Source organism: Citrus sinensis, chromosome 5 (genome assembly GCF_022201045.2).
Source record: "Citrus sinensis cultivar Valencia sweet orange chromosome 5, DVS_A1.0, whole genome shotgun sequence".
Taxonomy (NCBI): Eukaryota; Viridiplantae; Streptophyta; class Magnoliopsida; order Sapindales; family Rutaceae; genus Citrus; species Citrus sinensis.
The window spans coordinates 13,193,757-13,221,007 of NC_068560.1; the positions used below are offsets into that span (position 1 = coordinate 13,193,757).

Genomic DNA, 27,251 nt, shown 5'->3' on the forward strand with positions numbered 1-27,251 from the left:
GCTATCCTGCATGCTCTAAAAGACGGCTCCACCATGGGGTCCAGCTTAGACAGATGCTGTAAAGCAGCTTAAAAAGAAAGCACAGTCACCTCGTCTACTCAAAATTCCCACTACCGGACAACACATTCTCCAGACAGATGCTAGTGATGACTTTTGGAGTGCTATCCTCCTGGAAAAGATCGGTGGCTCAGAGTCCTATTGCGCTCATGCAAGCGAACAGTTCAAAGACTCAGAAAAGAATTACCACGTGATTTACAAGGAAATTCTTGCGATGAAATATGGAATCAAAAAGTTTGAATTTCATCTCATCAGAATGGACAACAGTTCTTTTCTAAAGATCTTTGACTTCAAGAACAAATTACTTCTTGACAAGTAATTGCTCAACTTAAAGACATGGTTTGCAAAGTATGACTACACAATTCAACACATCAAAGGTGATAAAAATCTTATCCCTGATTTCCTCACCCGACCATCTATAAAAAGCCCTATTCTCATCACTTCCATCCAAACCATCCCAATTATAGCCATGCATCGATCACTTCCCTTCAGATTGTGCAGTAGGACTTGTCATTTGCACATCAATCCAAGCAGCAAATTCTTGATGTCGAGCTTGCCATTTCTGACGAGGAATGTCATCAAATGTAAACCATGGAGAAGAAGATGGTTTGGAAGATTTTTCAAAAACTGGAGGGACAGAGGGAACCGATTCTGTTTGTGAGCCTTGGACATTATCATTATCATCAGAGAATTCTTCGGCAATAGGAGTGTCGACAATAGGAGTAGATGTACTAGGATCTTCTATTTTTGTGGCCATGAGAAGACTAGAAATATCTGCATATTGAGACTTGGAGTCTAAAGAAGTTTGTTCAGAGGAACTGAGTATCTCTGTGGAGGGTAAACTTTCTTCTGAAGTTGAATCTGAGTCATTGTTTAGAGAATCAATGTGCTGATAATGGTATTGATAAGCTGGAGCTTTGTCTTTCTTTGGAGGTTCAGGAGTTACTGTAGGAGAGTCTTTTGGAACTTGAAGATCTTCCTTGGGTGGAGGTTTTGAGATCTTAACTTTTGATTTGGATCTTTTTGGTGAAGTATGTTTTGGTGGTGGAACAGAAGGAATATTATGGAGATGAGAGAGACCAAAGAACTGATCATAAGTTGACTGTTTAGGAGGAGTGTAAAACGGCTGGTATGATGTGAATAGTGGTACTGGGATAAGTATAGACTATGTTTTGGTGAAAAGGGAAGGTCGTGCTTTGTCAGCATCAATTCTAGCCAATTCTGCCTTCACTGTCTGATCTCTGCTTCTTTCTTATTGAATTCTGGACCCCAAATACGATTGTTGATCATCGTTCTGAGATCAATATCTAATTCAGAGATTCTATTCTATAGATTTGAATAAATTTGTTCAAGTCGGGCAGTAATAGTGTCCACATTTATTTCTGTTTGTGACACATGTGATGCCACTTTATCAATCTTTTTACCAAGATGGTGGAGAGCTTGATTCTGAGCACTGGCATTTTGGGTTTGCCAGTTGAGCACTGCCTCATACTGCTTTGGTGCTTCTGGTGCTCCAGAGGTTGTGATTGGTGATTGGACATAGGGTTGAGAAACAACTTTGGTTTGAGGGTCTGTGTGCCTTTCGAATGGAGGAAAGGATTCTTGGTATGATTGGCTAGAAGATGAGAACATCAAGCATGACTTGATTTTTGGTTGAGCAGGAACAAGCTTAAATGAGGATTCTCGTTGGAGTTGCCTGAGTGCTTTTTTGTAGATGGGTAATGGTTAATCTGATTCTGAATCATCCGGAGGTCTTGGGAGATAGGGCCGACACAGAGTTTTATGTGGAGAAGGTTTTTTCTTTCTCCCTCTTCGTCTCATGATTTCAAAGTCTTCGTCATCATCTGTGTCATCCAAGCAAGGACAATCTGGATTACACATACGGGCTTCTAGAAACATCCCATAGGAAATGACTGTTGACTTTGTCAGGGTATACTAGATACCCTTCTGAGGAAAATCCATAGATCAGAAGATTTGGCTCTTGTCTAGTAGAGACTGTAGTGATCATAGCATTATAAGAAAGCCGTGGAGGATCTGGGCTTGGTTTGTCAGGAGTCTGAAAAGACATCTTGACTTGTTCGTCTGGATAGGTTCTGAATTTTGATGGAATTGCTCATAATTAGTAAGCAATTCCAAAGGCATGAGTTGAAGTAACTATTGCTTTTGAATTTGTTTGGGGATATGGATGATGGTTGGAATTGTATCTGTGTCTGCAAGGATCATCAGTGCATCACTGGTTGTTTGTGCAGTTGGGAGATTTTGCACATGATTTTGCAATCGATACACTATCTGGTGATGGAGAGTGGCTATTTTAGAAGTGGATGTTTGCTCTACTCCTTAGAGCTGGATTTGGACTGTCAGTGTTGTTGGAAGGTTGGGATCTTCTAGAGACATGTTGAAATTTGGGTAGAAGGTTAACAAGACACTTCCAGCATGGAGAGTGGTTAAAACAGTGCCAATAACAACATGTTGATACTGTTTGAACCTTGTGTCAAGGAGGACAATTCTGGCTGTGACGGGTAAACCTTTTCGGCCATGTAAGGTGAGGATAAGCTGAACACCACCTAGATGAAGGTGTGTAGACCCTTCTCGTTTCCAGTTGGTTACGAGATCTGTTGGTATATCCATGGTGACATATTGCTCACTTTGAGAGGCTTGTAGAGCACACTGATCAAGTCTGAAAGACTAGATGTACTCTTTAGGAAGGGGTCTTTTTGTGGAAATTAGGGTTCTGATGCTTCGTGTGAAAGAAGTTTTTTGTTTATAAAGATGGTATGGACTCATAACAGGGAACTGAGATTCATTAATCTGAGCAGATTCAGGAATATACGAGTATTCAACAAGATTTTCTATTTTTGAAGCTACATGTTTTTTACAAGAACGAGGTAAGGAAAGAGTAGAAGAGAGAGAAATAGGAGAGGATTTTGATGAAGCTATTTCTGATGAAGAAGAGGAAGATGCCATTTGTGATAGAGTTTCTTCTAGGTGTTGAATAATAATACTTGAGTACTAAACCATGATACCACCTCTGAAAATGTGTGTTTGGCTCTGATACTGCATTGGGCCTAGGCCTAACTCAGCCCCAAAAGAGCTCTTAAAGGGTGAGGGCTGCCCAGGCCAAAAGGTGAATACAGGTACGTGGCGTTGTTACACCTAAACTATGATAGTGCTAGACTATCCTTTGGACTAGTAGTCCGCAAGTTCTGGTTTCCAGCCGATATACCTATAGTCCCTGAGATATAAAACCTAAAAAGGCAAAAACCATTGATCACGATACCACCCGAAAACAGGTCACCTCTGTCCTTCAAAGAGGGTGAACGTTGTGAGAAAATAGTTTTATTTTAAATCAGTTTTATAAATAAATCAGGACTTTTCTAATACACAGGATCCTTGAAGCAAGGCAAGTGTAGAGCATACTCAGTATAGAACATAGAGATGAACGCTCTTAGTTTAATAACTTAAGTATTTTCTTCGTTACCCAGAAGAAGAAGAGAGACTTAGTAAGCCATAGAAGTTTAAGAAAACTTAGAAATATTATTGATGGCAATCTGCAATTTACAAGGATGGAAGAGCTCTTAAATAGAGTTGGAAAGCTAAAAAGAAGATAAAGATAAAGATAAGACAGGACCCTTATCTTTTCTTTAAGCATAAAGCAAAAGCAAACCATAATTAAAGCAAAAGCAAAAGCATAAAAGCTAAAACACACTTTAGAAAAGGTAAGACCCATGTCTTTTATTAAAAGTAGGAAAACCCGAGATTCCCAGATGACTTTGTAGCCATATGAGGCGATTAAGGAGTTGAGGGAAATCTGGATGGGGACACGTCACCAGTTGCTTTTTCATATTCCTTTTTTGATCTTTGGATTTCTTGGTAGATCAGGATGTCTTCATCTAAGTCGGGGCTTGCTGGCCGCTGAGCTTGAGTTGGAGTAGACAAAGAGCTTGGTTCAGTCACGGTGTACTGAGTGTCTTGGGTTTCTAATAAGAATTGAAAGTCTGCCCAAGGGTCTTGAGCATCTTGGAAGAGAACATTGGTGTAGTCAAGTCGTCATTCTCGAACAAGAATGCCATAAGGACGAAACTGGATCCTGGAGTACATATTTAAGTGCCTGGTAGAATCTCAAGAGTGTGGGAAGGACCAATGGAGGTGTGGTGAATGTCTGTAGGGACAGGTTGGACATTGTTGAGTTCTAACAAGAAGGCTTTGAGAGTGGAGATGATTGTAGGATCATGGTCAAGAGGGAAAGGATGAGGGAATGTTTTCCATTCATATGCCATGTCCTGTGTCCAGTAATCTTTTGTCTGAGGATGTTGGAAATATGGCCTGTGGACTATGAATACCGAAGTAAACATATTTGCTTCTTGGTATGGAATTCTATCTAACTGATGAAAGTTAGATATATTTTGTAATTGTTTACGCCACCAAGTGAGTGGTGAGAACCATGCAAGGAGTGTCCAGAGAAGTGTGGGTGCATGATCTGGGGTGGAGATATGCCTAAGGGTTGGTCGAACAGGAAGAACAAGTTTTGTAGCAAACAGGATTGTGAGACACCACATGTACCATAACTCATCTTCAAAAATGGTGAGACTGGGAACAATGGTGAAACCATAGAGGAATAGATGTTCGAAGCATAAAGAGGGAAACCTTTCGGGTTTGGTTCTGTGAACATTCATGAAATACCTGTAAAGGAATTTCTTTGCAAAATCTTGGATTTGGAAGGCTGATTGGAAAGTAAGGTTTAAAGGAAAGGCCTTTTGAGTGAGATGGTATAAAGATGGTATGCCATATAAGCAAATGTTTATGCCCTATAAGCAAAAGATAAAGAAAAAGTAAAAAACATACTATACACATAGAAAACATAAAAGCACACTTTAGACAGGACAGGACCCCTGTCATTTTTATTAAAGCCGAGACTCTCGGAAAGCTTCTGTAGCCATGTGAAAAGCCCGGAGCTTTATGGAGTGGAGGGATATCTAGTTGGGGATATGTCTCCTGTCTCTTTTCATACTGCTTTCGAGCTTTGGATATCTGTCGGGTGAGCAGACAGTCTTCGTTAAGCTCGTCCTTTTTTGCAGGGGTTGTGGCTGGCTGAGAGATCTTTTTGAGCTGTTGTCTTCTCAGGACCCCATGGTGGGGGTTGTTTCTTTAGCATACGTGACAATTTGCTGGTGTGGACCGCAACTTTGGGAATAAAGTCTCGCAAATAATTCACAATTCCAAGGAACTATTGAATTTGCTTTTTATTGAGATCTATATCTGGAAATTTTGTCAATTCCTCAGCAATGTGTGGTCCTGGATGGTAGTGACTCTCGTGTAACACCATGCCTAAAAAGTCGATATATTCCTTTCCAATGCTGCTTTTCTTTTCGGAAAGCATTATGCCATGTGTTTGCACAATGTCAAAGAATTCTCAAAGCAGCTTTTGGTGGGTCTGGTGGTTGGTGGAAAACAACAAAATGTCATTGATATATACTAGAGCATGATGGAGGATGGGAGAGAATATTTTTACCATTGCTTTTTGGAATAGAGAATGAGCAACTTTGAGACCAAAGGGCATTACTATCCATTGATAATGGGCATTGGGTATACAGAAAGTCATTTTAGGTCTATCAGAAGGTGAAATGCCGAGTTGCCAAAAACCCGTTTTGAGATCAAATTTGGAAAAGATTTTGGCATCTTGAAGATGGACAAATAGAGACTGGATTTTTGGAAGAGAAAATTTTTCATCTCTGAGGAAAGCATTGAGAGGCTGATAATCAATTACCAATCTCTTTTTGCCTCGAACTAACTCAGATATTTTTTCGACATAAAAGGCTTGACGAGCCCAATCTGAATTTGTGGGCTCAATGAGACCTTGCTGAAGCAATTGATCACATTCTTGTTTGGCTAGGAAAAGATCAGAAGGTGGCATTCCTAGATGAGTTGCTTTTGTGGGATTTATATCTTCATTTAACTTAAAAGGAAGTTAAATGAAGAACTTGTCATTTTTCCAAAGAGGGAAAGGGTCTTGTAATGACTTTTGTTTAGGGGTTTGTCCTTTTTTCTAAGGAGGGGAATTGTTCTTGATATGATGCTGATGTGGATGAAAACATCATACAAGAAAGTGGTTGAGGAGCACAAATGAAACCTGCTTGCTGACGACAGGTTTGTATTGGCTTATGTTGCTGGGGTGTGGAGTTATACGAAGAAAGTAAGGCTTTAGTTTTGGCTTCTGGGTCATTTGGAGGAAAAAGAGGTTGCGTCTTGCATGGAGACAAAAGAACAGACTTCATTTTACGTCGTGATCGACGTCTCTGGTAATAGATCACATCATCATCGTCTGATTCTTCTTCAAGACATGGACAATCAGGATTACATATATGGGAACCAGAAACATCCCATAAGAAATGTCCATCTAACTTATCACAATAGATGGGATGGCCTTTTGAGGAAAAGCCATGAATATGAATGCTTTCTTGAGCAGTAGATATTGCGGTAATCATGGATGTGTAGGAAAAAGAGATTCTTAGAGCATCTAGCTCGGATGGTGGCTGGAAGGTCATTTTTACTGTACCATCATCTCTTTTTTCAAAGAAAGCTTCAAAAGTGTGGATTGGCTGGGAATTTTGATGGAATTTCTCATAATTTGAAAGCTATTCCATCGGCATTAATTTAAGAAGCTCCTGCTTTTGGATCTGTCTAAGGATCTGGACTATTGTGGGAATATTCTCTGTATCTACAAAAGGATTTAGCTTTTAGCCTTCTAATCTCTGCTTCTTTTTGGTTGAATTCTGGACCCCAGTATCGGTTTTGAATCATCATCCGAAGTTCTATATCAAGCTGAAAGACTTGATTTTGCAAACTGAGGTATGTCTGTTCAAGTTGAGCTGTGATTTTATCAACTTTGGTGTCAGTCTATTTGACATGAGACGCAACCCTTTCAATTTTGTCATCAACGGTTTTGAAAGCCGAATTTTGTGCTCTGGTATTCTGGGATTGCCAGTTTAGAACGGCTTCAAAGGGTCTTGGTTCTTCAAGTTGGCCTATGGATGTTATTGGAGATTGGACAAAAGGTTTAGTGACAACCTTTGCTTGAGGACCAGTCTATTTTTCCAAAGGTGGAAACTATTCTTGGTAGGAGCTAGATGAAAACATCATCCAAGACTGGATTCCAAAAATCCTTGAATTTAAAAATAAGGTTCTCCCAAACAAGCACCTACTCTGTCTCAAAACGTGGTTCTCTAAATATGACTTCATAGTCCAACACATAAAAAATACCATCTTGGGCCGAAGCCTAACTCAGCCTCAAAAGAGCTCTCAAGAGGTGAGGACTGCCCAGCACTTATAAACAGGGCATAGTCCCGATCCCTACCCGATGTGGGATGAGGTGCTTATCATTCACACTCTCAATTGCCCCCCAGGTGAACACAGGCTCTAATACCAAGTTTGGGCCGAAGCCTAACTCAACCCCAAAAGAGCTCTCAAGAGGTGAGGACTGCCTAGCACTTATAAACAGGGCACAGTCCCGATCCCTACCCGATGTGGGATGAGGTGTTTATACTAGTCGGACTACCACTACCACCCAATAGTGAAGCCACGCCTTGGCTATAAAGCAAGATGAACTGTGGTAGCTACGATTGGTCATAATGCCTTGAACTTTCTGATGCACAAGATCTTCAAATGAGGCGAGTGCAGAGCATACTCGTTAAAAGAGATTGAAGTGAACTATTATGAGAGCCTGATATCTTTTCTAGGAAATAAAGAAAAGAGAGAGGGTTTTTAGAAAGTTATGATATATGAAAACTTGGATTATTATTCCTTCAAACTCGAGATGCTTACAACAGAGCCTGAATTCTCCTTATATTTTATATGTTGGACATGATATGATCCATTCTTTAAGCCGAAGTAAGATTTTTTCTAGAACAACCTTCTGCTTAAAGTTCAACATATTGGAAAAGCTGAATTATCTAGTCTGATCAAGAATCTATGACCAATCAAATGGAATTCAAATTTCTTGATACCATTTTTCACGGCTAAGATTTCTTTGTAGACTGTGTGATAATACTTTTGTGCATAAGGAAATTGTCCACTTGCATAGGAGAATGGCCCCCCATGACTCATCACTTGCGTTTGTCTATAGAATCCTTTTGTCGTCTGTGATAAGCTTTAAAGGTGGCAGATTCTGGGCAATCTGCTTTAATTGCTTTACAACATCTATGTGGATTTCTGACCAGGATGGTAGATTCTTTTTTAGGAGTGCAGACAACTTGCTTGTATGGTGATTGACATGTGGCAGGAAATCACAAATGTAATTAATAATTCCAAGGAATTGTTAGACCTGCTTTTTTGTAAAGTTACTATCGGGAAAGTGGAGTAACTCTTGTGCAATGTGGGGTCCAAGCTGATAATGGCCATCTTAGATTTTCATGCCAAGAAAGTCAACAGAGGTTGTCGCAATCATGCTTTTCTTATCAAAGATCATGATTCCATGTTCTTCAATGATTTGGAAAAACTGTTGGAGTAACTTGTGATGTTCATCATGAGTACCTGAAAAAAGTAGCAAATCATCAATATAAACAAGGGTATGGTGGAGGATTGGTTGAAAGATGGTGGTCATGGCCTTTTGAAAAATGGAAGGGGTAGTTTTGAGGCCAAAAGGAAGGACTGTCCATTGGTAATGGGCATTTGTACTACAAAAAGCAGTTTTGTATCGTTCAGGGGGTGAATGCCAAGTTGCCAAAAACTGGACTTCTAGTCGAATTTTGAAAAGATTCGAGCATTTTTTAGGTGGACAAAAAAGGTGTTTTTGTTGGGTAATAGAAATTTCTGATCTTGGAGAAAATTGTTGAGTGGCTGATAGTCAATGACTAATCTTTTTTTTCCACGAAGAATTTCAGACCTTTTTTCAACATAGAAAGCTTGACAAGCCCATTGAGAATTTGTGGGTTCAATGAGGCCTTATTTTAGCAATTGGACACATTCTTGCTGGGCCAAAATAAGGTCTTGTGGGGTCATGCCTATATGGGTAACTTTGGTTGGGTTGCTGTCTTCATTTAGTTTGAAAGGTAAGAATATGAAGAACTTTGGGTTTTTCCACAACAGGTTTGGATGGGTAAAAAGCTTATGGTTTTCAAGGAAAAATTTAAGGATTTGATCTGTAATGTCCTGGTATGAGGGTGGTGAATTGAGTAAAGAATAGATCTTTACAGTGCTGGTGAAGGGTTTAATCATGGATTTGTAACGGAGACCAGAGGAAGTAATCTGGACATTTTTTACTTGATGTAGGATGTCAAAACTTAGAAGGAGATCTTTGTTTGGCAAAGATGAACCAATTAGTTTTATCCAAACAACACAATTAGGAAATAATTGGATTCCTATTGGATTTTTAGTAACTAATTTAGTTGTAAAGATCTTTATGTTTGCTGCTTTGAAGTGTTCCTCTTGAGTTTTCCAATACTTAGTAGGAAGGATAGCAGGATCAAGCATGCTTCGCTGAGCACCAGTGTCGAGAAAACCAATGGCTGTGATAGATTTATGATATTTGGAAGGGATAATTTGGATTTTGACAGAAGATATGGTTATGGTACGGTCATGAATGAGAATGGAGGAAGGTTGGACTGTGTAGATGGGTTCAAAATCAGAACTGTCTGAATCACTGGAGTCTGCTGGTAAGGCAAAGATTGTATCATCAGTTGGCTCTTCTTGTTCAGAAAACAAGTGTTCAACTTGGTCTATGGTTGGGGAAAATTCTGTAGTGGATTCCAGGTGTTGGATAAGCTTGATTGTTTTCTGAGGTTTAACAGGGCAATCTTTGGCAAAATGACCTTTCTTTTTGTAAATGAAACATCTGCTTTTCTTCATGTTAGGAAAATCTTTGGAGTGGGATTGCCTTTTCCTGAAAAAGTGAAACTGTTTGTTACGCCGTTTCCTAGGTAGAAATGGGAATCTAGATTTCTTAAAATGAGACTTTGGATCTTTGCATTTGATAGCCAAATAAGGCTTTTGGCAAGCAGATCTGCAAGGTTATTTTTCTTTGATGAGTTCCTAGAAGAATTTCTTTTGTTCACACAATTTATCAAGACATCTCAGAGCAATTTGGAATAATTTTCCCAATGATAATATGTCAATGTTGAGCTTGTGAGCAGCTAACTGACGCTGGATCTCTGGTTGTAATTCTTCTAGAAGAGAGGCCAGAAATACATGTCTGAGGGTAGCATCATTGAATCCATTTAGCTTATAATAAAGCAAAGACATCCACTTGTAGTGGTAATGAAGATATTTTGTGTTGAGAGAACAACATTTCATGTTGAGATAATCACGTCTTGTAGCTTCAAAAGTAGCACTTGGTTCTCCAATAAATTGATCATGGAGAATGGTTAAAGCCTGAGAGACATCGGAAATCTGGATGAACTGAAGTTGTCTATATTGTCCAAGACTGTCAAACCAATCTCGAAGAGAACCCGTAAACCGAGTACTAAATTCTCATAGAGCAGATTGGGCTGTTGCATCTGGAGCTAGCATCTGGAGATCAATCCAAGCAGACAACTCTTGTAGTATTTCTCTCCACTTTGTGGTAGGAATATCATCAAAAGTAAACCATGGTCCATTTGAAAGTTTGGAGATTTTTGGCTGAGGTGGAATTGACTGAGAGATTCACTAGTTTCATGATTTTCTTCATCAATGTCAATAAGTTCAATTCTTGGGCCAGTGTTAGTGGCACCAGACTGTTTAATAGGTTCTGCCATGAGGAGTTTGGAAATATCAGCTAGATTTGAGTCAGAAGTGTCTGAATCAGACAAATCAGATGACTCAATGGATGATGATTTTGATTGTGAAAGGGAATTTTCAGTAGAAGAATCTAAAGATGGAGAATGGGAAATTGGTGATGGTTCAAATCTGGATGTCTGAGGATTTTGCTGGAGAATGGGTTTTGGAACTGGGACTGATTTTGGTGTTTTTTTTTTTTGTTTTGAGGTCGGGGATTAAGAGGAAACAGGGTATGGGTCATGCCAAAAAGTTTCGAAGGTTTATAAGTTCGGGAAGAAGTTGATGGTAAGAAAGGATGATAGGTAGGATTAATTACTGGTAATGGAGCAGAGCTCGTAAAAAGGGTAGGCTGGACCTTTTCTGAATCAATTCTGGCAATTTAAGCTTTCAAAGCTCTTATTTCAACTTCTTTTTTTTTATCAAAATCAGGACTATAGACTCGTTGAGCAATCATAGCCTGAAGTTCAGAGTCAAGTTGAGTAACTCTGTTATGAAGATTTTGATAAATCTGATTTAACTTATCTGAGATAATATCAACCTTTTTCTCAACCTGGTTGGTTTTGTGAGTAATTTTGTCTACCTTATGATGCAAGGTAGTGAGTGCATGGTTCTGTGCAACAGTATTTTGAGTTTGCCAGTTTAAGACTGCCTCAAAAGAACGAGGTTCTTCTAAATGGCCAGCAAGAGTTACTACAGATGGGACAAATGGTTTGGAGACGAAACTCTTTTGTTGGTCAATTTGTTTTTCCAAAGGTGGAAACTGGGCTTGGTATTCTGTAGATGTTGATGAGGAAAACATCATACAGGACTGTATTTTAGGAACGAGAGTAACAGAGGTGGTTCTATGGGTTGATTGTGCTCTGCAATTGAGCAAAATGGGTTCATGTTTTCGGAGCCAAGAAAGACCTTTGTTGTAGATGGGTAAAGGTGCTTGAGAATCAGGGTCATGTGGATCTTTAAGATGAGCAGCATGGTATCGGCAAGCTAGATATATAATCCTTTTAGACTTGCGCTTGTGTCTACGAGGTTCATCGTCTTCTTCAATATCTTCCCAACAAGGACAATTTGCATCACAGTTGCCAGAAGCTGGGACATCCCACAAGAAATGTCCATGGAGCTTTGCTAGGTAGATGGGAAAACCTTGATTATTAAAGGCTTGAATGGGTAGATCTTCTTATTCTGTGTATACAAAGGTGATCATTGAAGAACAGGTAAAAGATAATATAAGTGGTTCTGGACGAACTGGGTGGTGGTTTGAAAGTAAGACGAATAGTTCCATCTGAATTTTTCTAAAAATGACTTTCAGAGATTTGTATGGGTTCAGAATTTTGATGAAATTGTTCATAATTGGACAACCATTCTAAAGACATAAGTTTGATCAATTCGTGTCGAGGAATTTGCCTTGGTATTTGAATAATGGTTGGGATCTCTTCAGATTCTGCAAGAATCATAAGGGCTTCTGAATTTGCAGTTTGTGGAGTTGGCAAATCCAAAGCATGATTTTGCAGCCTATAAACAAGCTGGTGGTGCAGGGTAGCTATTTTAGCTGAGGTTATTTGTTTAGCTCCTTGAAGCTGGATCTGGACTTTTAAAGTAGTGGCAATATTGGAATCAAGAAGTGAAAGATTAAAATTAGGATAAAAAGTAAGTAAAGCACTTCCAGTATGGAGGATGGTAAGAACTGTGCCAATTATGGCATGCTGATATTGCGTAAACCTGGTATTAGAGCCATGTACACGAAATTCACAGATATTGGTATAGGTTATAAGAGTTCAATGCCCTAGGAATCAAAGCATTAAAGAATAGAAAAGCTTCAACTCATGGCATCATCATCATCCTCAGCTACTCCTACTTCCTCATCTTCTCCAGTTACTCTTTCTTCTACTCTTTCTTTACCTAATCTTGTACTAAGCAAACCGCCAGTAAAATAGAGAATCTTGTTGAATATTCCTATGTTCCTAAATCTGTTCAGATCAATGAATCTTCTTTACATCTCATTAGCCCATATCATTTGTATAAAAAACCTTCTTTTACCAGAAGTATTAAAACCCTGATTTCCACCAAACAACCTCATCCTAAAGAATACATCCAGTCATCCCGACTCGATCAGTGTGCTTTGCAAGCTACTACAGCTGAACAATATGTCACTCTTGAGATCCCCTCAGAATTGATCTCTACATGGAAACGAGAAGGATATACACATCTTCACCTTGGAGGTGTCCGCCTTATCCTCACTCTTCATAGGAGAAAAGGCTTACCTGTCACAGCCAGAATTTGAATAAGGTCTAAATATGCCTCATCCCACGTGCTTGTGGCAGTTTTGTCCTCAATCTCATTAGGTGGTTAAGTCTAGTGAAAAATGAGAGGGCCAGCAAGAAAGGGTTAACAGTTAGCAACAAAGCTTGCTCTTCGGCGAAAGATGAGATCAAATTTTACGGCGATACAACTTGGTTGGTTCTCTTGACGATAATGGATGTTGAAGTCATGAAATATTGAATTGATGCTAAGGATGAGGGAGATAGAGAGGTGGCAACTGCTATGAGGCTTTATGAGGAAGATAGAGGTGGCGAGTGTGTGAGGCTTTTAGGGATTGCTTTGTGTTTTCTCCCAAAATTTTTGGTTAATAATAAAAATTAAATAATTAATAACTTATAAAACACTTGATCCAAGTCCAGGTTCTAAAATTCTAGGTTAGACCGAACCCGGAACCAGACTTGAATACATTTGGGTTTTAAAAAATAAATTCGGATCCGTAATATTAATGCATCCAGTACGGTTGAACCCAGATCTATCTGGGTTTGTCCTGGTTTGGGTTGGATCCAGAAAAATTTGCCATCCCTAGATGGTGGCAACATGGGAGTCCACAGCTGAAGAACAATCACATGAGGTGTCAAATTTGACACTTATGGCAATAGGAGATGAATCGTTTGATGAACTTGATCTTCCTTCCTGTGATGAATTATTTATGGCTTTTAAAGAATTGCATGATGATTTAAAGAAAATTGGATTGAAAAATGCATCTTTTAAAAAAGAAATATTTGGAATTCACAAATGAAAATGATTGTTTAAATGCAAAGGTTAAATGTCTAGAAATAGAGAATAAAAGGTTGCATGATGAAATTATGCCTTTTAAAGAAAATCAAAGCATTGTATTTGAGCATGAAAATTCACATGTGAATAATTTAACTAAGGAGAATGAAACTTTTCAGAAAAAGAGTAATGAGCTTAATGATATTGTTTTAAAATTCATAAATGGACAAAGGAAATTATAAAAATTACTTAGCTCTCAAAAATATGTTTTTGACAAAGGAAGCATTAGTTATAAGCCTAATTTGAAACAAAAATATTATAAGAACTACCTTGTTAAGGTTATGATATGAACCGTACCAAAGAATTGACATGACCCTAATCGATTTAGTCTCTAATATCAAATTATGGAACCGCGACCCGATACTTAATGAAGTCATGAACCTTGGTATGTGAGGATGCCACAATCAACTATGGATGGACTGATTGACAAGTCAAGGGTTTGAATGCCACAGAAATCCGATAAGTTCAAAGAGTTAGGTAGCGTTTGTTTTTTTTCTGAAATCTGAATAGACCTGAATTAGTCTGAATTCTGAATAGAGCTTAATGTCTAAATCTGAATGACATGTTTGTTTTTTGTCTGAATAGCTAAAAATAAATATTAAGTTATTTGCTTGTTTAACTTAAAAATTTCTGAAAACTAATATTTTTAGATTTATGCTAATGATCAAAATATTTGAACCCATTCTACAACATGGCCTGATCTACATTGATGACATTTTACTATTCTCAAAAGATCATGATTCACATCAAAAACTGCTTTGTGAATTCTTGTAAATCATATTCAATTTAGTACAACTCTTTAATATTTTATATCATATATGTTAATCAATTTTATTATAGTTTGTGATGTTTTTATATGAAAAATATTAATAAAAAATTATAGTCTACCACTATATATTATCACGAGTTATATGCAGATGGGTAATAATGCTAATTATTAAATTTTATTTAGCTAAGGATGAAAATTAATTAATTAGATAGGGATATTTTTTAAAATATCTTTTAATGATAGCATTCAAACTTTTAGATTAAGTAAAAAGCTAAAAAAATTAGCTTAATAACTTTATGACTTAGTTACTGAAAATCTTCATTAAGTTGAAAAAACAAATCTTCATTAAAATTGAGTCAATTAAGTCATGAAGTAAAATAAAAAAAAAAAAACAGCCCCTTAGTCTAAGAACCAAAGAGAATTAACTCTCAAGAAAATTGTATCAAAACAAATCTAGCTTTCCTTTTTGGATAAAAGTAAATTACCTAGTGCTGGTTACAAGAATTTCCATCCCATAATTGCCCTTGAAATTTTAAAAAATAAATCTCAAAATCAAATCAGAACTAATTCCCATGGAAAATGCCTAATCTAAACAAATAAGGAAAGTCTTCTCAATGGTTTAAATGCCTTGCATCAATTCTAAAAGCACACACTTTTAATAATGGAAACTAGACAAATAAAAGATTAATAGCTAATTGCCCCCTCAAAAAGTAAGAAAGTATTCGAAAAGGAAAATAACATATTTTCCAGCCATAATGTACGGCCAACTTGCTGATTTCATGAAAGTGATTATTCAGAAACTTCAAGAGCCTGAATCATGCATTTGGTGGTGTGAATATCATGTGCAATTCTTTCAATGGGCCTCCATGAATTTGTTTGAGCCAAAGTTGCTTGAATCAACCCATTAAGTGCTTCTTTCATTTTGTTTACATGAGCTCTTGTGACGGGTCTGAAGGGAACTCGAATAGGATCTAGATATGCCTCATCCCATGTGCTTGTGAAGGCCTTGTCCTCTATATCATTATTCCCCTCCTCTTGAAGAGGATTTGTCCTCAAATCATCACCTACATCAAAAGGACTCAAATAAAAAAATTAAAAGTAGCATTTACATTGTACTCACCAAGCAAATCTAGTTTGTATGCATTGTCATTAATTCGTTCCAAGACTTGGAAAGGACCATCCCCTCGAGGTAACAACTTGGATTTTCTTTGTTCTAGAAATCGTTCTTTGCACATATGTAACCACACCTAATCGCTGGGTTCAATGACTAGCTTGTTAGCATATTAGTCTTTTCAACTACTAATCGCTGGGTTCAATGACTAGCCTTTGGTTGGCTTTTTAGCATATTACTCAGTTCATCGCTCAATGTTGAATTTCACCATCTCATGTATATATTTAATAATTTTAGTCTTTTCCTTGCTATCCAGGTTAACAGGCTTAGAATCAAGTAATGAAGTTAAAGGATTAAACCATAAACAATTTCAAACTCCAAATGTGACAAACAATCCTCCCAAGTTTTAATGTTCTTTTCAATGATAGCCCACAACAAAGAGGATAAAGCTTTGTTCACGACTTCTGTTTGACCATCAATTTGAGAGAGATAAGTAGTTGAAAATAAAAACTTAGTCCCTAACTTAGCCTAAAACATCTTCCTGAAGTAATTAAAAAACACAGCATCCCTATCAGAAACAATTGTCATAGGCATACCATGCAACCTCACAATTTCCTAAAAGAATAAATCAGCCGCATTTGAAGTATCATATGTCTTATGTCATGAAATAAAATGTGCCATCTTAGAAAATCTATCCACAACCACAAAAATAAAGTCTTTTTCTCGTTTAGATCTAGTTAAACCTAGTATAAAATCCATCAAAACATCAATCCATGGCACATTAGATATTGACAATGGGGTTTATAAACCATAGGGCTGTGCTTTCAATTTGGCTTACCTGTAGATGACATATCTACCATAAAGTCTTTCAACCCGTTGCCCTCCTCCATGGGATTCTCTCACTAACAAATCTCTTAAAAACAATTAGGCACAAAACTTTTTCTCCTAAAACAAGTAACCATCATGCCTAAAGTATTTACCAACTGCAATCTTTTCACAAAGCTTGGTATTCAACACTAAAATCATGTTCATCGGCATACAAATCCTTAATATATTCAAAACAAAGTAGTTTAGCATTAAAGGTATATCTGCGGAAAAATGCATTTACAACAACATTTTCTTTACCTTGCCTATAATAAATGACTTATGGAAACATCTCTATGAATTCCACTCAGTGCCTGAGCTAACGCATACAACTCATTATCGTAAGAAGGGTAGTTTAAGGCTGCCCCACTTAGTTTCTTACTAAAGTAGGCAATTGGTTGTCCCTCCTGCATTAGAATTACACTTATGCCAATACCTGAAGCATCGAATTCAGTTTTAAATGTCTTATTAAATTTAGATAAGGACAATAAGGAAGCACTGGTCAGATTTTACTTGATAGTTTGAAACACTCACTCTTGTGCTTCGCCCCACTTGAATCCAACATTTTTCTTAATTACTTCAGTAAGTGATGCAGCCAACGTGCTAAAGTCTTTCACAAACAGCTGGTAGAAGCTAGCAAGTCTGTGAAAGCTGATACAAACCCCATCAAGAATTGACGCGACCCTAATCAATTTAGATCCCAATATCAAATCTAAACCAGGAATTGAATGGAACCTCGACCCAATGCTTATTGAAAGCACAAACCTTGGTATGTGAAGATGCTACAATCAGCTATGGATGGTCTAATTAATAAGTCAAGAGTTTGAACGCCACGGAAATCCGATAAGTTCAAAGAGTTCGTAAAGAACCAAAGAGAATTAACTCTCTCACCAATTGCATCAAAAAAATTCTTTTCCTATTTATTGAATATGAGTATTTTATATAGGGTTGGTTACAAGAATTTTTGGAAATAAATCCTAACCCAAAAATTAAATCTAAATCTAAATCTTCCCTAATAGGAAAGAATCTAAATCAAATCAGAATCCTAATCTAAGTAAATAGGAAAGAATTTAAACTAAATCAGGATCCTAATTGTCTTAAATGCCTTACATCAATTAAATGGAAATTGGGCGATTAAAATAGAAATAACTGATTTGATTCCCTAATAGCCTCCTCAAGAAATGGGAAAGTATCTAAAAAAGGAAAATAATATATTTTCCCGCCATAATGTTTAAGCCAACTCCCTATTTCATGGAAGTGAGTATTTGGAAACTTCAAGAGCCTGAATCATGCATTTATCATGTGTGATTCCTTCAATGGGTCTCCACGAATTTGATTGAGCTCAAGTTGCTTGAAGTTACAAGATTTGAATTTCTTTGCTCGAGCTCTTATAACGGGTCCGACGGGAACTTGAATAGGATCTGAATATGCCTCATCCCATGTGCTTGTGATAGTTTTATCCTTAATCTCATCATTCCCCTCCTCTTGAAGAGGATTTGTCCTCAAATCATCACCTACATCAAAAGGACTCAAATTAGAAACATTAAAAGTAGCACTTACATTGTACTCACCAGGCAAATCCAGTTTGTATGCATTGTCATTGATACATTCAAAAACTTGGAATGGGCCATCCCCTCGAGGTAATAACTTAGATTTCCTTCATTCTGGAAATCGTTCCTTACGCATGTGTCGCCCTTTATTGGCTTGTTTAGCATATTGCTCAGTTCTCCGCTCAATGTTGAACTTCGCCTTCTCATGTATCTGTTTAACAATTTCAACTTTTTTCTTGTCATCTAAGTTAACATGCTCAGAAACAGGTAATGGAGTTAAATCCAATGGGGTTAAAAGATTAAAACCATAAACAATTTCAAACTGTGAATACTTAATAGTAGAATGAATGGAACGATTATAAGCAAACTCAACAAGTGGTAAACAATCTTCCCAAGTTTTGATGTTCTTTTTAATGATAGCTTGCAACAGAGTAGATAAAGTTCTATTCACAACTTCTGTTTCACCATCAATTTTAGGGTGATAAGTAGTTGAAAACAACAACTTAGTTCCTAACTTAGCCCATAAGGTTTTCCAAAAGTAACTTAAAAACTTAGCATCCCTATCAGAAACAATTGTCTTAGGCATACCATGCAACCTTACAATCTCCCTAAAGAATAGGTCAGCAACATTAGAAGCATCATCCATTTTGTGACATGGAATAAAATGTGCCATCTTTGAAAATCTATCTACAACTACAAAAATTGAGTCTTTCCCTTATCTAAATCTCGATAAACCTAGTACAAAATCCATCGAAATATTAGTCCAAGGTGCACTAGGCTTATAAGGTTGCACTTTCGATTTGGCTTGCCTACAAGTGACACATCTACCACAAAGTCTTTCAACATCTCGTTTCATATGTGGCCAATAGAAGTGTTCCTGTAAAACTGCTAGAGTCTTTACAACTCCAAAATGCCCCATTAACCCTCCTCCATGGGATTCTCTCACTAACAAATCTCTCAAAGAACAATTAGGCACATACAGTTTATTCTCCCGAAATAAATAGCCATCATGCCTAAAGTATTTACCGACTACGGTCTTTTCACAAGCTTGGTATTCAACACTAAAATCATGGTCATTAGCATACAATTCCTTAATATGTTCAAAACCAAGTAGTTTAGCATTAAGTGTTGAAATTAAGACATACTTGCGGGAAAGCGCATCTGTAGCAATGTTTTCCTTACCTTGCTTGTAACGAATGACATATGGAAATGTCTCAATGAATTCTACCCATCGAGCATGCCTCTTGTTCAGCTTGTGTTGGCCTTTAAGGTGTTTCTAGGACTCATGATCGGTGTGAATCATGAACTCCTTAGGCCATAGGTAGTGCTGCCATGTTTCTAACACTCGAACCAACGCATACAACTTCTTATCTTAAGTAGGGTAGTTTAAGGCTGCCCCACTCAACTTTTCACTAAAGTAAGCAATTGGTCGTCCTTTCTGCATTAGGACTACCCCAATACTAATACTTGAGGCATCACATTCAATTTCAAATATTTTATTAAAGTTAGGCAAAGACAATAAAGGAGCATTGGTCAGCTTTTGCTTGATTATTTGAAATGCCTTCTCTTACGCTTCTCCCCACTTGAATCCAACATTTTTTTTATTACTTCAGTAAGCGGTGCGGCTAATGTGCTAAAGTCTTTCACAAATCATCGTTAGAAACTAGCAAGCCCACGAAAGTTTCTCAAATTACTTACACTTGTGGGACTCGGCCACTCTTGGATTACATGTACTTTTTCCTCATCAACCTGTATACCATGTGCACTCACAACAAATCCTAGAAACACAAGTTTGTCGGTGCAAAAAGTACACTTCTTCAGGTTAGCAAACAACTTTTCTTTTCTAAGCACATCTAAAACAGATTTCAAATGTTCTACATGATCGTTTATGTTTTTGCTATAAATGAGGATATCATCGAAATAAACAACAACAAACTTGCCAATAAAAGCTCGCAAGACATGATTCATAAGTCTCATAAAAGTGCTCGAGGCATTAGTTAGACCAAAAGGCATGACTAACCATTCATACAAACCATATTTTGTTTTAAAAGCAGTTTTCCATTCATCTCCTTCTTTCATTCTAATATGATGATATCCACTTTTCAAATCAATTTTGGAAAATACACAAGACCCATGTAATTCATCAAGCATGTCATCTAGCCTAGGAATGGGATGTCGATACTTTACCGTTATGTTGTTGATGGCTCGACAATCAACACACATCCTCCACGTCCCATCCTTTTTAGGAACTAATAAAACAGGAACTGTACATGGACTCATACTTTCTCTCATGTACCCTTTTTCCATTAATTCCTTAACCTGCCTTTGAAGTTCCTTGCTCTCCTCCGGATTGCTCCTATAGGCTGGTCTATTTGGAATGGCTGCACCGGGCACAAAATCAATCTAATGCTCAATCCCTCAGATTGGAGGTAAACCATGTGGTGTTTCCTCAGGAAAGACATCCTCATACTCCTGCAAAAGAGAAGTAATAGAATTAGGCAAAGTAGGGTCAAATTCGTTAGTGTTTAAAAATGCCTCTTTATACAAAAGAACAATCATCGGCTGATGTAAACATATAGCTTCTTTGTAATTAAAAGGGGTCTTTGGCTTGGCTCTAAACTCTTTTCTTTTAGAGAATTTGGGTTTCTTATAAGGCCTCGAAGGTTTCTTATAAGGAAGTTCTCTAAAATTACGAAAGGGTTTCCTAAAATTTTTTGATTTGTAATGTTTCCTGCGGGGTTTAGTAGAACACTCGCCATTACAATCTTTGGAATAAGAAGTTTTAAAGGGGTCATAATTGAATTGTTTACAGAAACAGCCTAACTCTTGTTTAGACTTTTTAAGTTCCCACTTAAGACGTTTCTGTAATTTCAAGTCTTGACAAATCTTTAAACCTTCTTTATTGACGAAACTGACAAGTTCACCATAGGTAAGTTCGTCATAAGGAATACGATTATCATAAAGGGCTTTGATGGAATTTCTTACTTTTTCACCTAGAAGGGTAGGTAATCCAGCAAGAAATTTTTCTTTCCAAGTTATATGATTTGCATCATCTCTTAGAAATAGTCTGGTAAAAAATGAGGTTTTATAGCTTTGAAATTCACTAAGTTTCCTACATCTTAAATTATGTAGTAACTCAGTGTTTTTATCACGAAGGTGTGAAGGGTCACTAATGAAATGGAGGGAAATGGTCAAAATAAGAGTAGCAACAGCATCCTGAATAGGGTTGTTGAACTCATCAAAAATAGGGCTCCATTTTCATCAACTTGAATGGAATTTAGAATGTCTAATTGTTGCTGGTTAGTGAGAAGATGATCCCACCAACCTTTTAGTTGACCAGTAAAACCGGCAATTAAAATTTCTGATATAGCACGATCAGAAGTTCCTGCTTGGGTTTTATAGGCATTGGCTGCCATTGTCATTTGTTGCAACAATCCTAGGATATTGTATTCGGACATGCCGTCAATATTCCACTCATAGACTGAAGATGCATTATATCGGGATTGATTTAATGCACTTGGTCTATTATCTATTGCTAGATCCGGTGGAGTCTTGACAGTGGGAAGGGCTAATTCCCAATGAATTTTGTTGGCTTTAGGAGTAAAAGGTTTTTCTTTGAAGGCTTCTATATCAGAAGAGGCTATAGACATTTGGTCTTGTTCTAATACTCTAATCTTGCTAGATTGAGGAGTATCAGGGGCTATCTGAACTTTGCTAGATGAGGAAGAAGCAGCTTCTATCCTATCTAATTGTTCTCTAATGGCTTTAGCAAAATCTGATTTTGACTCTTGAACAAGCTTTTGGCTAGTTTTCGAAACCTGAAAGGGTTTGAAAATAGGTTCCTTAAGCTTTTTGTCAGAATCTGATTTTGTTGGAATAGGAGAAATTGATGGAACAGTAATGGTTGACTTCTGGATTTGGTTTTCTATTATAGTCAACTGTTTTCCAATTGTATTTAAGTTAGTATTACAGAAATTATTCTGTTGGATGATACTACTTAAATTTGCCTCGGAATCATTTGGTTTCGGGATTTTGTAAGGTGAAGCACGGATTTGGACAGGAGGTTCACCGTGGTCAACGGTTACACTCCGGAGAGGTGGGTGTTCAGACTCTATAGTTCTATCACTATCAAGAAGTTTCCATTCAGGGACTTTCTTCCTAATAGTAATAGGGCTTGACTCTTTAAAAGGATAAGAGATGTTGTTATCAGAAGAATATATCTCAAACCAATCAAAAAACAATATATGAATTTTATGAAAATTCACAAATTCATAGTAAGTTTGTTGGATTTCTTTTCTTTGGTTTAAAAAGTGTTTGAAAAACCAAAGTCTTTTTTCTTTGTTTAAATCAGAATAAAAATCATCATGCAGAAAAGTTTTATCTAATTCAAATTCTTTTTCAATGACATTAATAACATTTTATGTAACAGCAGAAAACGTAGGAGATGTTGGAGGAGAAGGTTCCTTCTCTTCCTGACTTTGTACATGTTGATTACTAGTGTAGATCGGATGAGGAACACTAGTGGTGTAATCAACTGATCGAATGGAGGTACTAGGTATATCTGAAGTAGAAAACCTAGGTTGACTTTTTATGGACTGAAAAGGGAGATTTATAACAGAGGGTATTTTTGTAAATTTCCTTTCTAATGAAGGAATGCTTGAGCACGATGCTTTATCAGAAAATCTGGATGAGGTAGATCTCCTGAATGACAGTTTGACTTTACCATCGGAATACTGAGTCACATTTTGCAACTCTGTATTGGGCTCAAGTTGTTTCGGAATCGCTGGTGAAGCGGCTCCTTCAAGGATCCATTCCTCTGGAAGATTTACATCTTTCCATTGGATTGGTTTAGGAATGACCGTGTTTGCTTTGGACAAATCAGTCTGCAAGAGAAGGGTCTTATCTCTTTTCGACTGGTATTTATGCTGTGTGCTAAATGCAGAAATCATGGCTTTGTAAGAAATTTTAAAAATTAATGCAACTGGGATGGATCCCTTAATCATATGATAATTATGGGTTTTGATTTGTAAAATCATGCTTTTTAAAATATTTTTGTCTTTAAGAGAAATTGTTATATTTGGATAACAATCAAAAGATATGGGACCTTTACATAGACTAGATTCGATACTACTTAGTAAAGAATCATCAAAAGAGATGAATCGCCCATCTCTAAGGACAGCAAGGATAGAAGTATCCAAGCCTTCTTTGGTCAAAGGTTTTATTCCTACTTGGATTAAACCAATGTGAATATATTTGAAATTCTTTTCTTTTAATTTCTTTAAAGATTTTTCTGAAAACAAATAAATTGTTTCAAAAGGCTCTGAAAGAGTTATATCACGTTCTTCAGTCTTTATAATATAATCATCCTTTAAAAGATCAAGCATTTTTGTTTTGTAAATCTTTTCTTTGGAAATTTTTGGAAGTTCCCAACAATCAATTGCTTTATCAAAGTTCTCAATAATGAATTCTTCTGAACTCACAACATGCTTTGACTCACTAGTCTTCCCGGAAGAAGAGCTAGAAAAGGACGATGTTCTACAGATCGGAGGATCCATGGTCAAGACCTTATGGTCTATTTTTGGTTTGGTCAATATGGCTACAGGTATGGATTTACAGCCCTCAGCGGAATCCTTATCCTAAAACGGGACTTACAACCAGTAAAAATTCACCACACAAAGCATGATTTTATTTTTTATATAATAAAAATAAAATAAAAAATAATATAAAATAGTTAAAATCAGTATTAGATTCTAATATCAAATAAAAAATAATAAACATAACAAATATCAAAACTATGAATTAAAAAAATTATAATATGAAATTACAAATTAAATACAAAAAGTTCATTCTTCTAACGCATCATTAATCTCCAATCTTCTAACACATCATTAATCTCCAACTAGATCATCATCATTAATCTGCAAATTCAAGCAAAACACAGATAATATTAAATGCACAATGAGCCAAATGAAAAATGAAAGAAGCTTAATAGTGTAAGTTCAGCCAGTTGTGACAGTTACCTACGGATATGATGAGTGCCTGACCAGTATAATTCAGGTTTGCCTTTGCCCAAGGAATTTTTCGAACTACAACCAACTGATAACAAGAAGTAAATGAGAAAATGACAGAAAAAAGCCAGACCTGCCATTTGATGCATGAATAGAGCAGATATGAACTAAACAGGAAATTTTGAAACAGAGACTCCAATTGTATGTTTCTCAGCACTTTACTTCCTAACTAAATAAATATATAATATAGATAGTAGGCAGTCTATTGTGCAAAGGGCTCACATGCTTATTATTTCTTAATCTCAGAAGTGATCAAAGTATTTTAAGCATCAACCAAGGCGGTTACATTTTCTGTAATATTCAGCTTAAACCATATAATTTGCCACCATGGCCATAACAAATGAAATATCTTTGGCAGCCAGATAGATTTTCAAATCAAGTGAAACTTAAGATGAATAACACAGGACAGAAGATTAGGTAATAAAAGACAGGGCCACAGAACAGAACACCAGGGATCTGTAACATTGAGGTCCTTTCCTAAAAATATACTCTTCAATTAGGCACAACAATAATAGAAAAAAAATTGAAAATATTACTAGCTGCTTCCACTGATGCAATAAATAAATAAGTATAACCATGATATTAATAATTGAGCATCACAATAAGCATCAAGCACATACCAAAAAAAGAAAAATAAACACTATTCAGAACATGGTTGGGTCTCCTCTTCATCATCATTATCAGTCACTTCTCCATTTATTTCTTCCCCATTCATCACTTTATCTTTAGGAATCTCACCTAATTTAAAAAAAATTGTAAAATATAAAAAAAACAAATACTATCAAAATCAAATAAGTGCAGAAGTGAGCTGAATTTGATACCTTTTAATTGAGCCCATATCCAATTCTGAGTACACATTAAGGCATCTACTGTACTCGAATGAAGTCTACTACGATGTGGGCTTAAACATCAACCTCCCGCACTAAAAGCAGATTCGGAAGCAACTGTGGAGACTGGAACAGCCAGCAAATCTCTAGCAATCTCAGATAATATCGGATATCTACTTCTATTCACCTTCCACCACATTAAAATATCGAAGTCTGGAGTAGTCTTATCCTCTTCTTCCAAGTAAGTATCTAACTCCGACTTAACTCGTTTACGAATATGTTGGCTTTTGAATGCATTAAATTTTTTCACATCCCACATACCCATCACAACTGAACTAGAATTAGAATTACAAACAACACTAGACTCACCAAATCCTTCAGCCAAATTCGATCCAACCAGACTCTTTTTTTTATATTCTGAATATAAGTCAGAACAGAGAGTACGGATTCTATCAATATGAGTTAATGCATCACTACCATAAATCTGAGGAAAGAAATAATCCACTAGAACCATTTTGTATCTAGGATCCAATACAACAGCAACAACCATTACACCTTGGATTTCATCCCAATATTTTCCAAACTTTTCTAACATACTTTTCGCCATATTTTTTATCACATCACATGAAGAATTAAGCCAAGCATTCAATGATAATCTAATTTCACAAATTATTGGAAAAAATAAGTTAGTTGTTGGGTATTTAGTGCCAGAAAACATCTCAGTCATAGTATAGAAGGGTTTCAAATGCTCACATACTACTCTCGCCAACTCCCACTCTACTTCAGTAGGCAAGTGCTTATACTGGTTATCACGATGCTTCAAACGAGTAAAAACATCTTTATAAATCAAAGCAACTTCAAGCATTAAATATGTCGAATTCCACCTAGTTTTACAATCAAGCACTAAACTCTTAGAACAATTTAACTTCAATTGGCGATTAGCCGTATCCTCAAACAGCTCTATCCTTTTAGGTGATGATGTCCAGTAATTAACACTGTTTCTAACTTTTTCAATCCCATCTCCTATCGCATCTAACCCATCCTTAACAATTAAATTTAAAATGTGAGCACAACATCTCACATGCAATAATTTTCCATTTAATAAGAATGAACCAGGAGGAAACTTAGCCAACAAAAGCAGAATCATAGCATCATTAGTAGAACAATTATCAATTATTATTGTAGATAACCTTCGATCTACATTCCAATCCAACAGACACTTAGCCAACTCATTAAAAAGTGCTTCAGCAGTATGTGGAGAAGGCACATATATAAATCTACACAATTCATAAAAAATAAAACAGAATTACAGCTATGAGAATAAATAAAAATAAAGTTCATATAATAAAATATAAATAAATTTATTAAACTTTTAAACTGATACCTTAAGATTCGATTTCGTAGAGTCCACGAATTGTCAATAAAATGCACTGTCACGACCATATATCCCTTTTTTTGATGGCTAGATGTCCACATATCCGTAGTAATGGAAACTTTACTAGTAATATCCTCCAACAAAGCCATTGTCTTAGCCTTTTCAAAATCAAACAGCTTAAAAACTTCTCTTTTCACAGTGTTCCTACAAATTTTACCAAGCAAAGGCTGAACAAAACTCATCAAATCCCTAAACCCTTCATACTCAACAAATCTCAAAGGAAGCTCATGCATGATTATCATTCTTGCTATTTTCTGTCTAGCAAGTGCTTTATCAAATGCAGTGGAATCAAATGCTGAAATTGTTGAAGTTTCAGCATCTTTTTTCTTGTAGACCTTAGATGCTTGACTAGGGCTAGAAGCTGGAGCTAGAGCTGATTCTTGTATCCATTTGGGACACCTATCAATATGGTTTAACAAATGTGAAGTTCCACTTGATTGCTGTCCAGCAAAACCTTTGCCACAATGATTACACACTGCCTTCATTTCTCCATTAATTGTTCTCCTTGTGAAGTGGTCCCAAGCTCTAGATGTTTGTCTCAATAAGCTTCTAGGTTGTCCTTCCGAGTCTCATTTTGTACCTCCACTAATTGAATGAGTTTGTGGATTTTCAGCATTAACATTACTTGAGGCTTGAGGGTTTAATTGAACAGCAGGATCAGAATCAAAATCAGACATAATTAACCTGAAAAAAAGACATTACAGAGCAATTATTAACAATCCCTAAACTTCCAG

The 27,251-nt window shown here is 36.7% G+C and overlaps 1 protein-coding gene and 1 long non-coding RNA gene across 3 annotated transcripts; both read right to left on the reverse strand.

Annotated features, from left to right (window-relative positions):
• Positions 1-24,014: 24,014 nt before the first annotated feature.
• Positions 24,015-25,493, reverse strand: LOC127902604 (uncharacterized). Of its 2 annotated transcripts, none has more exons than XR_008055022.1 (3): positions 25,077-25,493; positions 24,876-24,988; positions 24,015-24,105 (listed from the first exon to the last, which is right to left on the reverse strand). It is a non-coding gene; the product is annotated as an uncharacterized LOC127902604 (long non-coding RNA). The 2 variants fall into 2 exon arrangements; XR_008055023.1 differs by having other exon boundaries at positions 24,876-24,978; positions 25,077-25,193.
• Positions 25,494-25,555: 62 nt separating this feature from the next.
• On the reverse strand, positions 25,556-27,002 carry LOC127902262 (zinc finger BED domain-containing protein RICESLEEPER 2-like). The gene is made up of 3 exons (XM_052441105.1): positions 26,467-27,002; positions 25,840-26,359; positions 25,556-25,603 (listed from the first exon to the last, which is right to left on the reverse strand). Exons 1-3 carry the CDS (start codon positions 27,000-27,002, stop codon positions 25,556-25,558), a joined length of 1,104 nt encoding a protein of 367 aa, XP_052297065.1.
• Positions 27,003-27,251: the final 249 nt, after the last annotated feature.

Coding starts and splice junctions, on each gene's coding strand:
- LOC127902262 (XM_052441105.1), bottom strand. CDS start 27,002: ATGAAGGCAGTGTGTAATCATTGTGGCAAAGGTTTTGCTGGACAGCAA. Junction 26,360..26,466: donor CTACGAAATCGAATCTTAAG/GTATCAGTTTAA, acceptor TGAATTGTGTAG/ATTTATATATGTGCCTTCTC. Junction 25,604..25,839: donor AGTGGGAGTTGGCGAGAGTA/GTATGTGAGCAT, acceptor ATTGGATCCTAG/ATACAAAATGGTTCTAGTGG.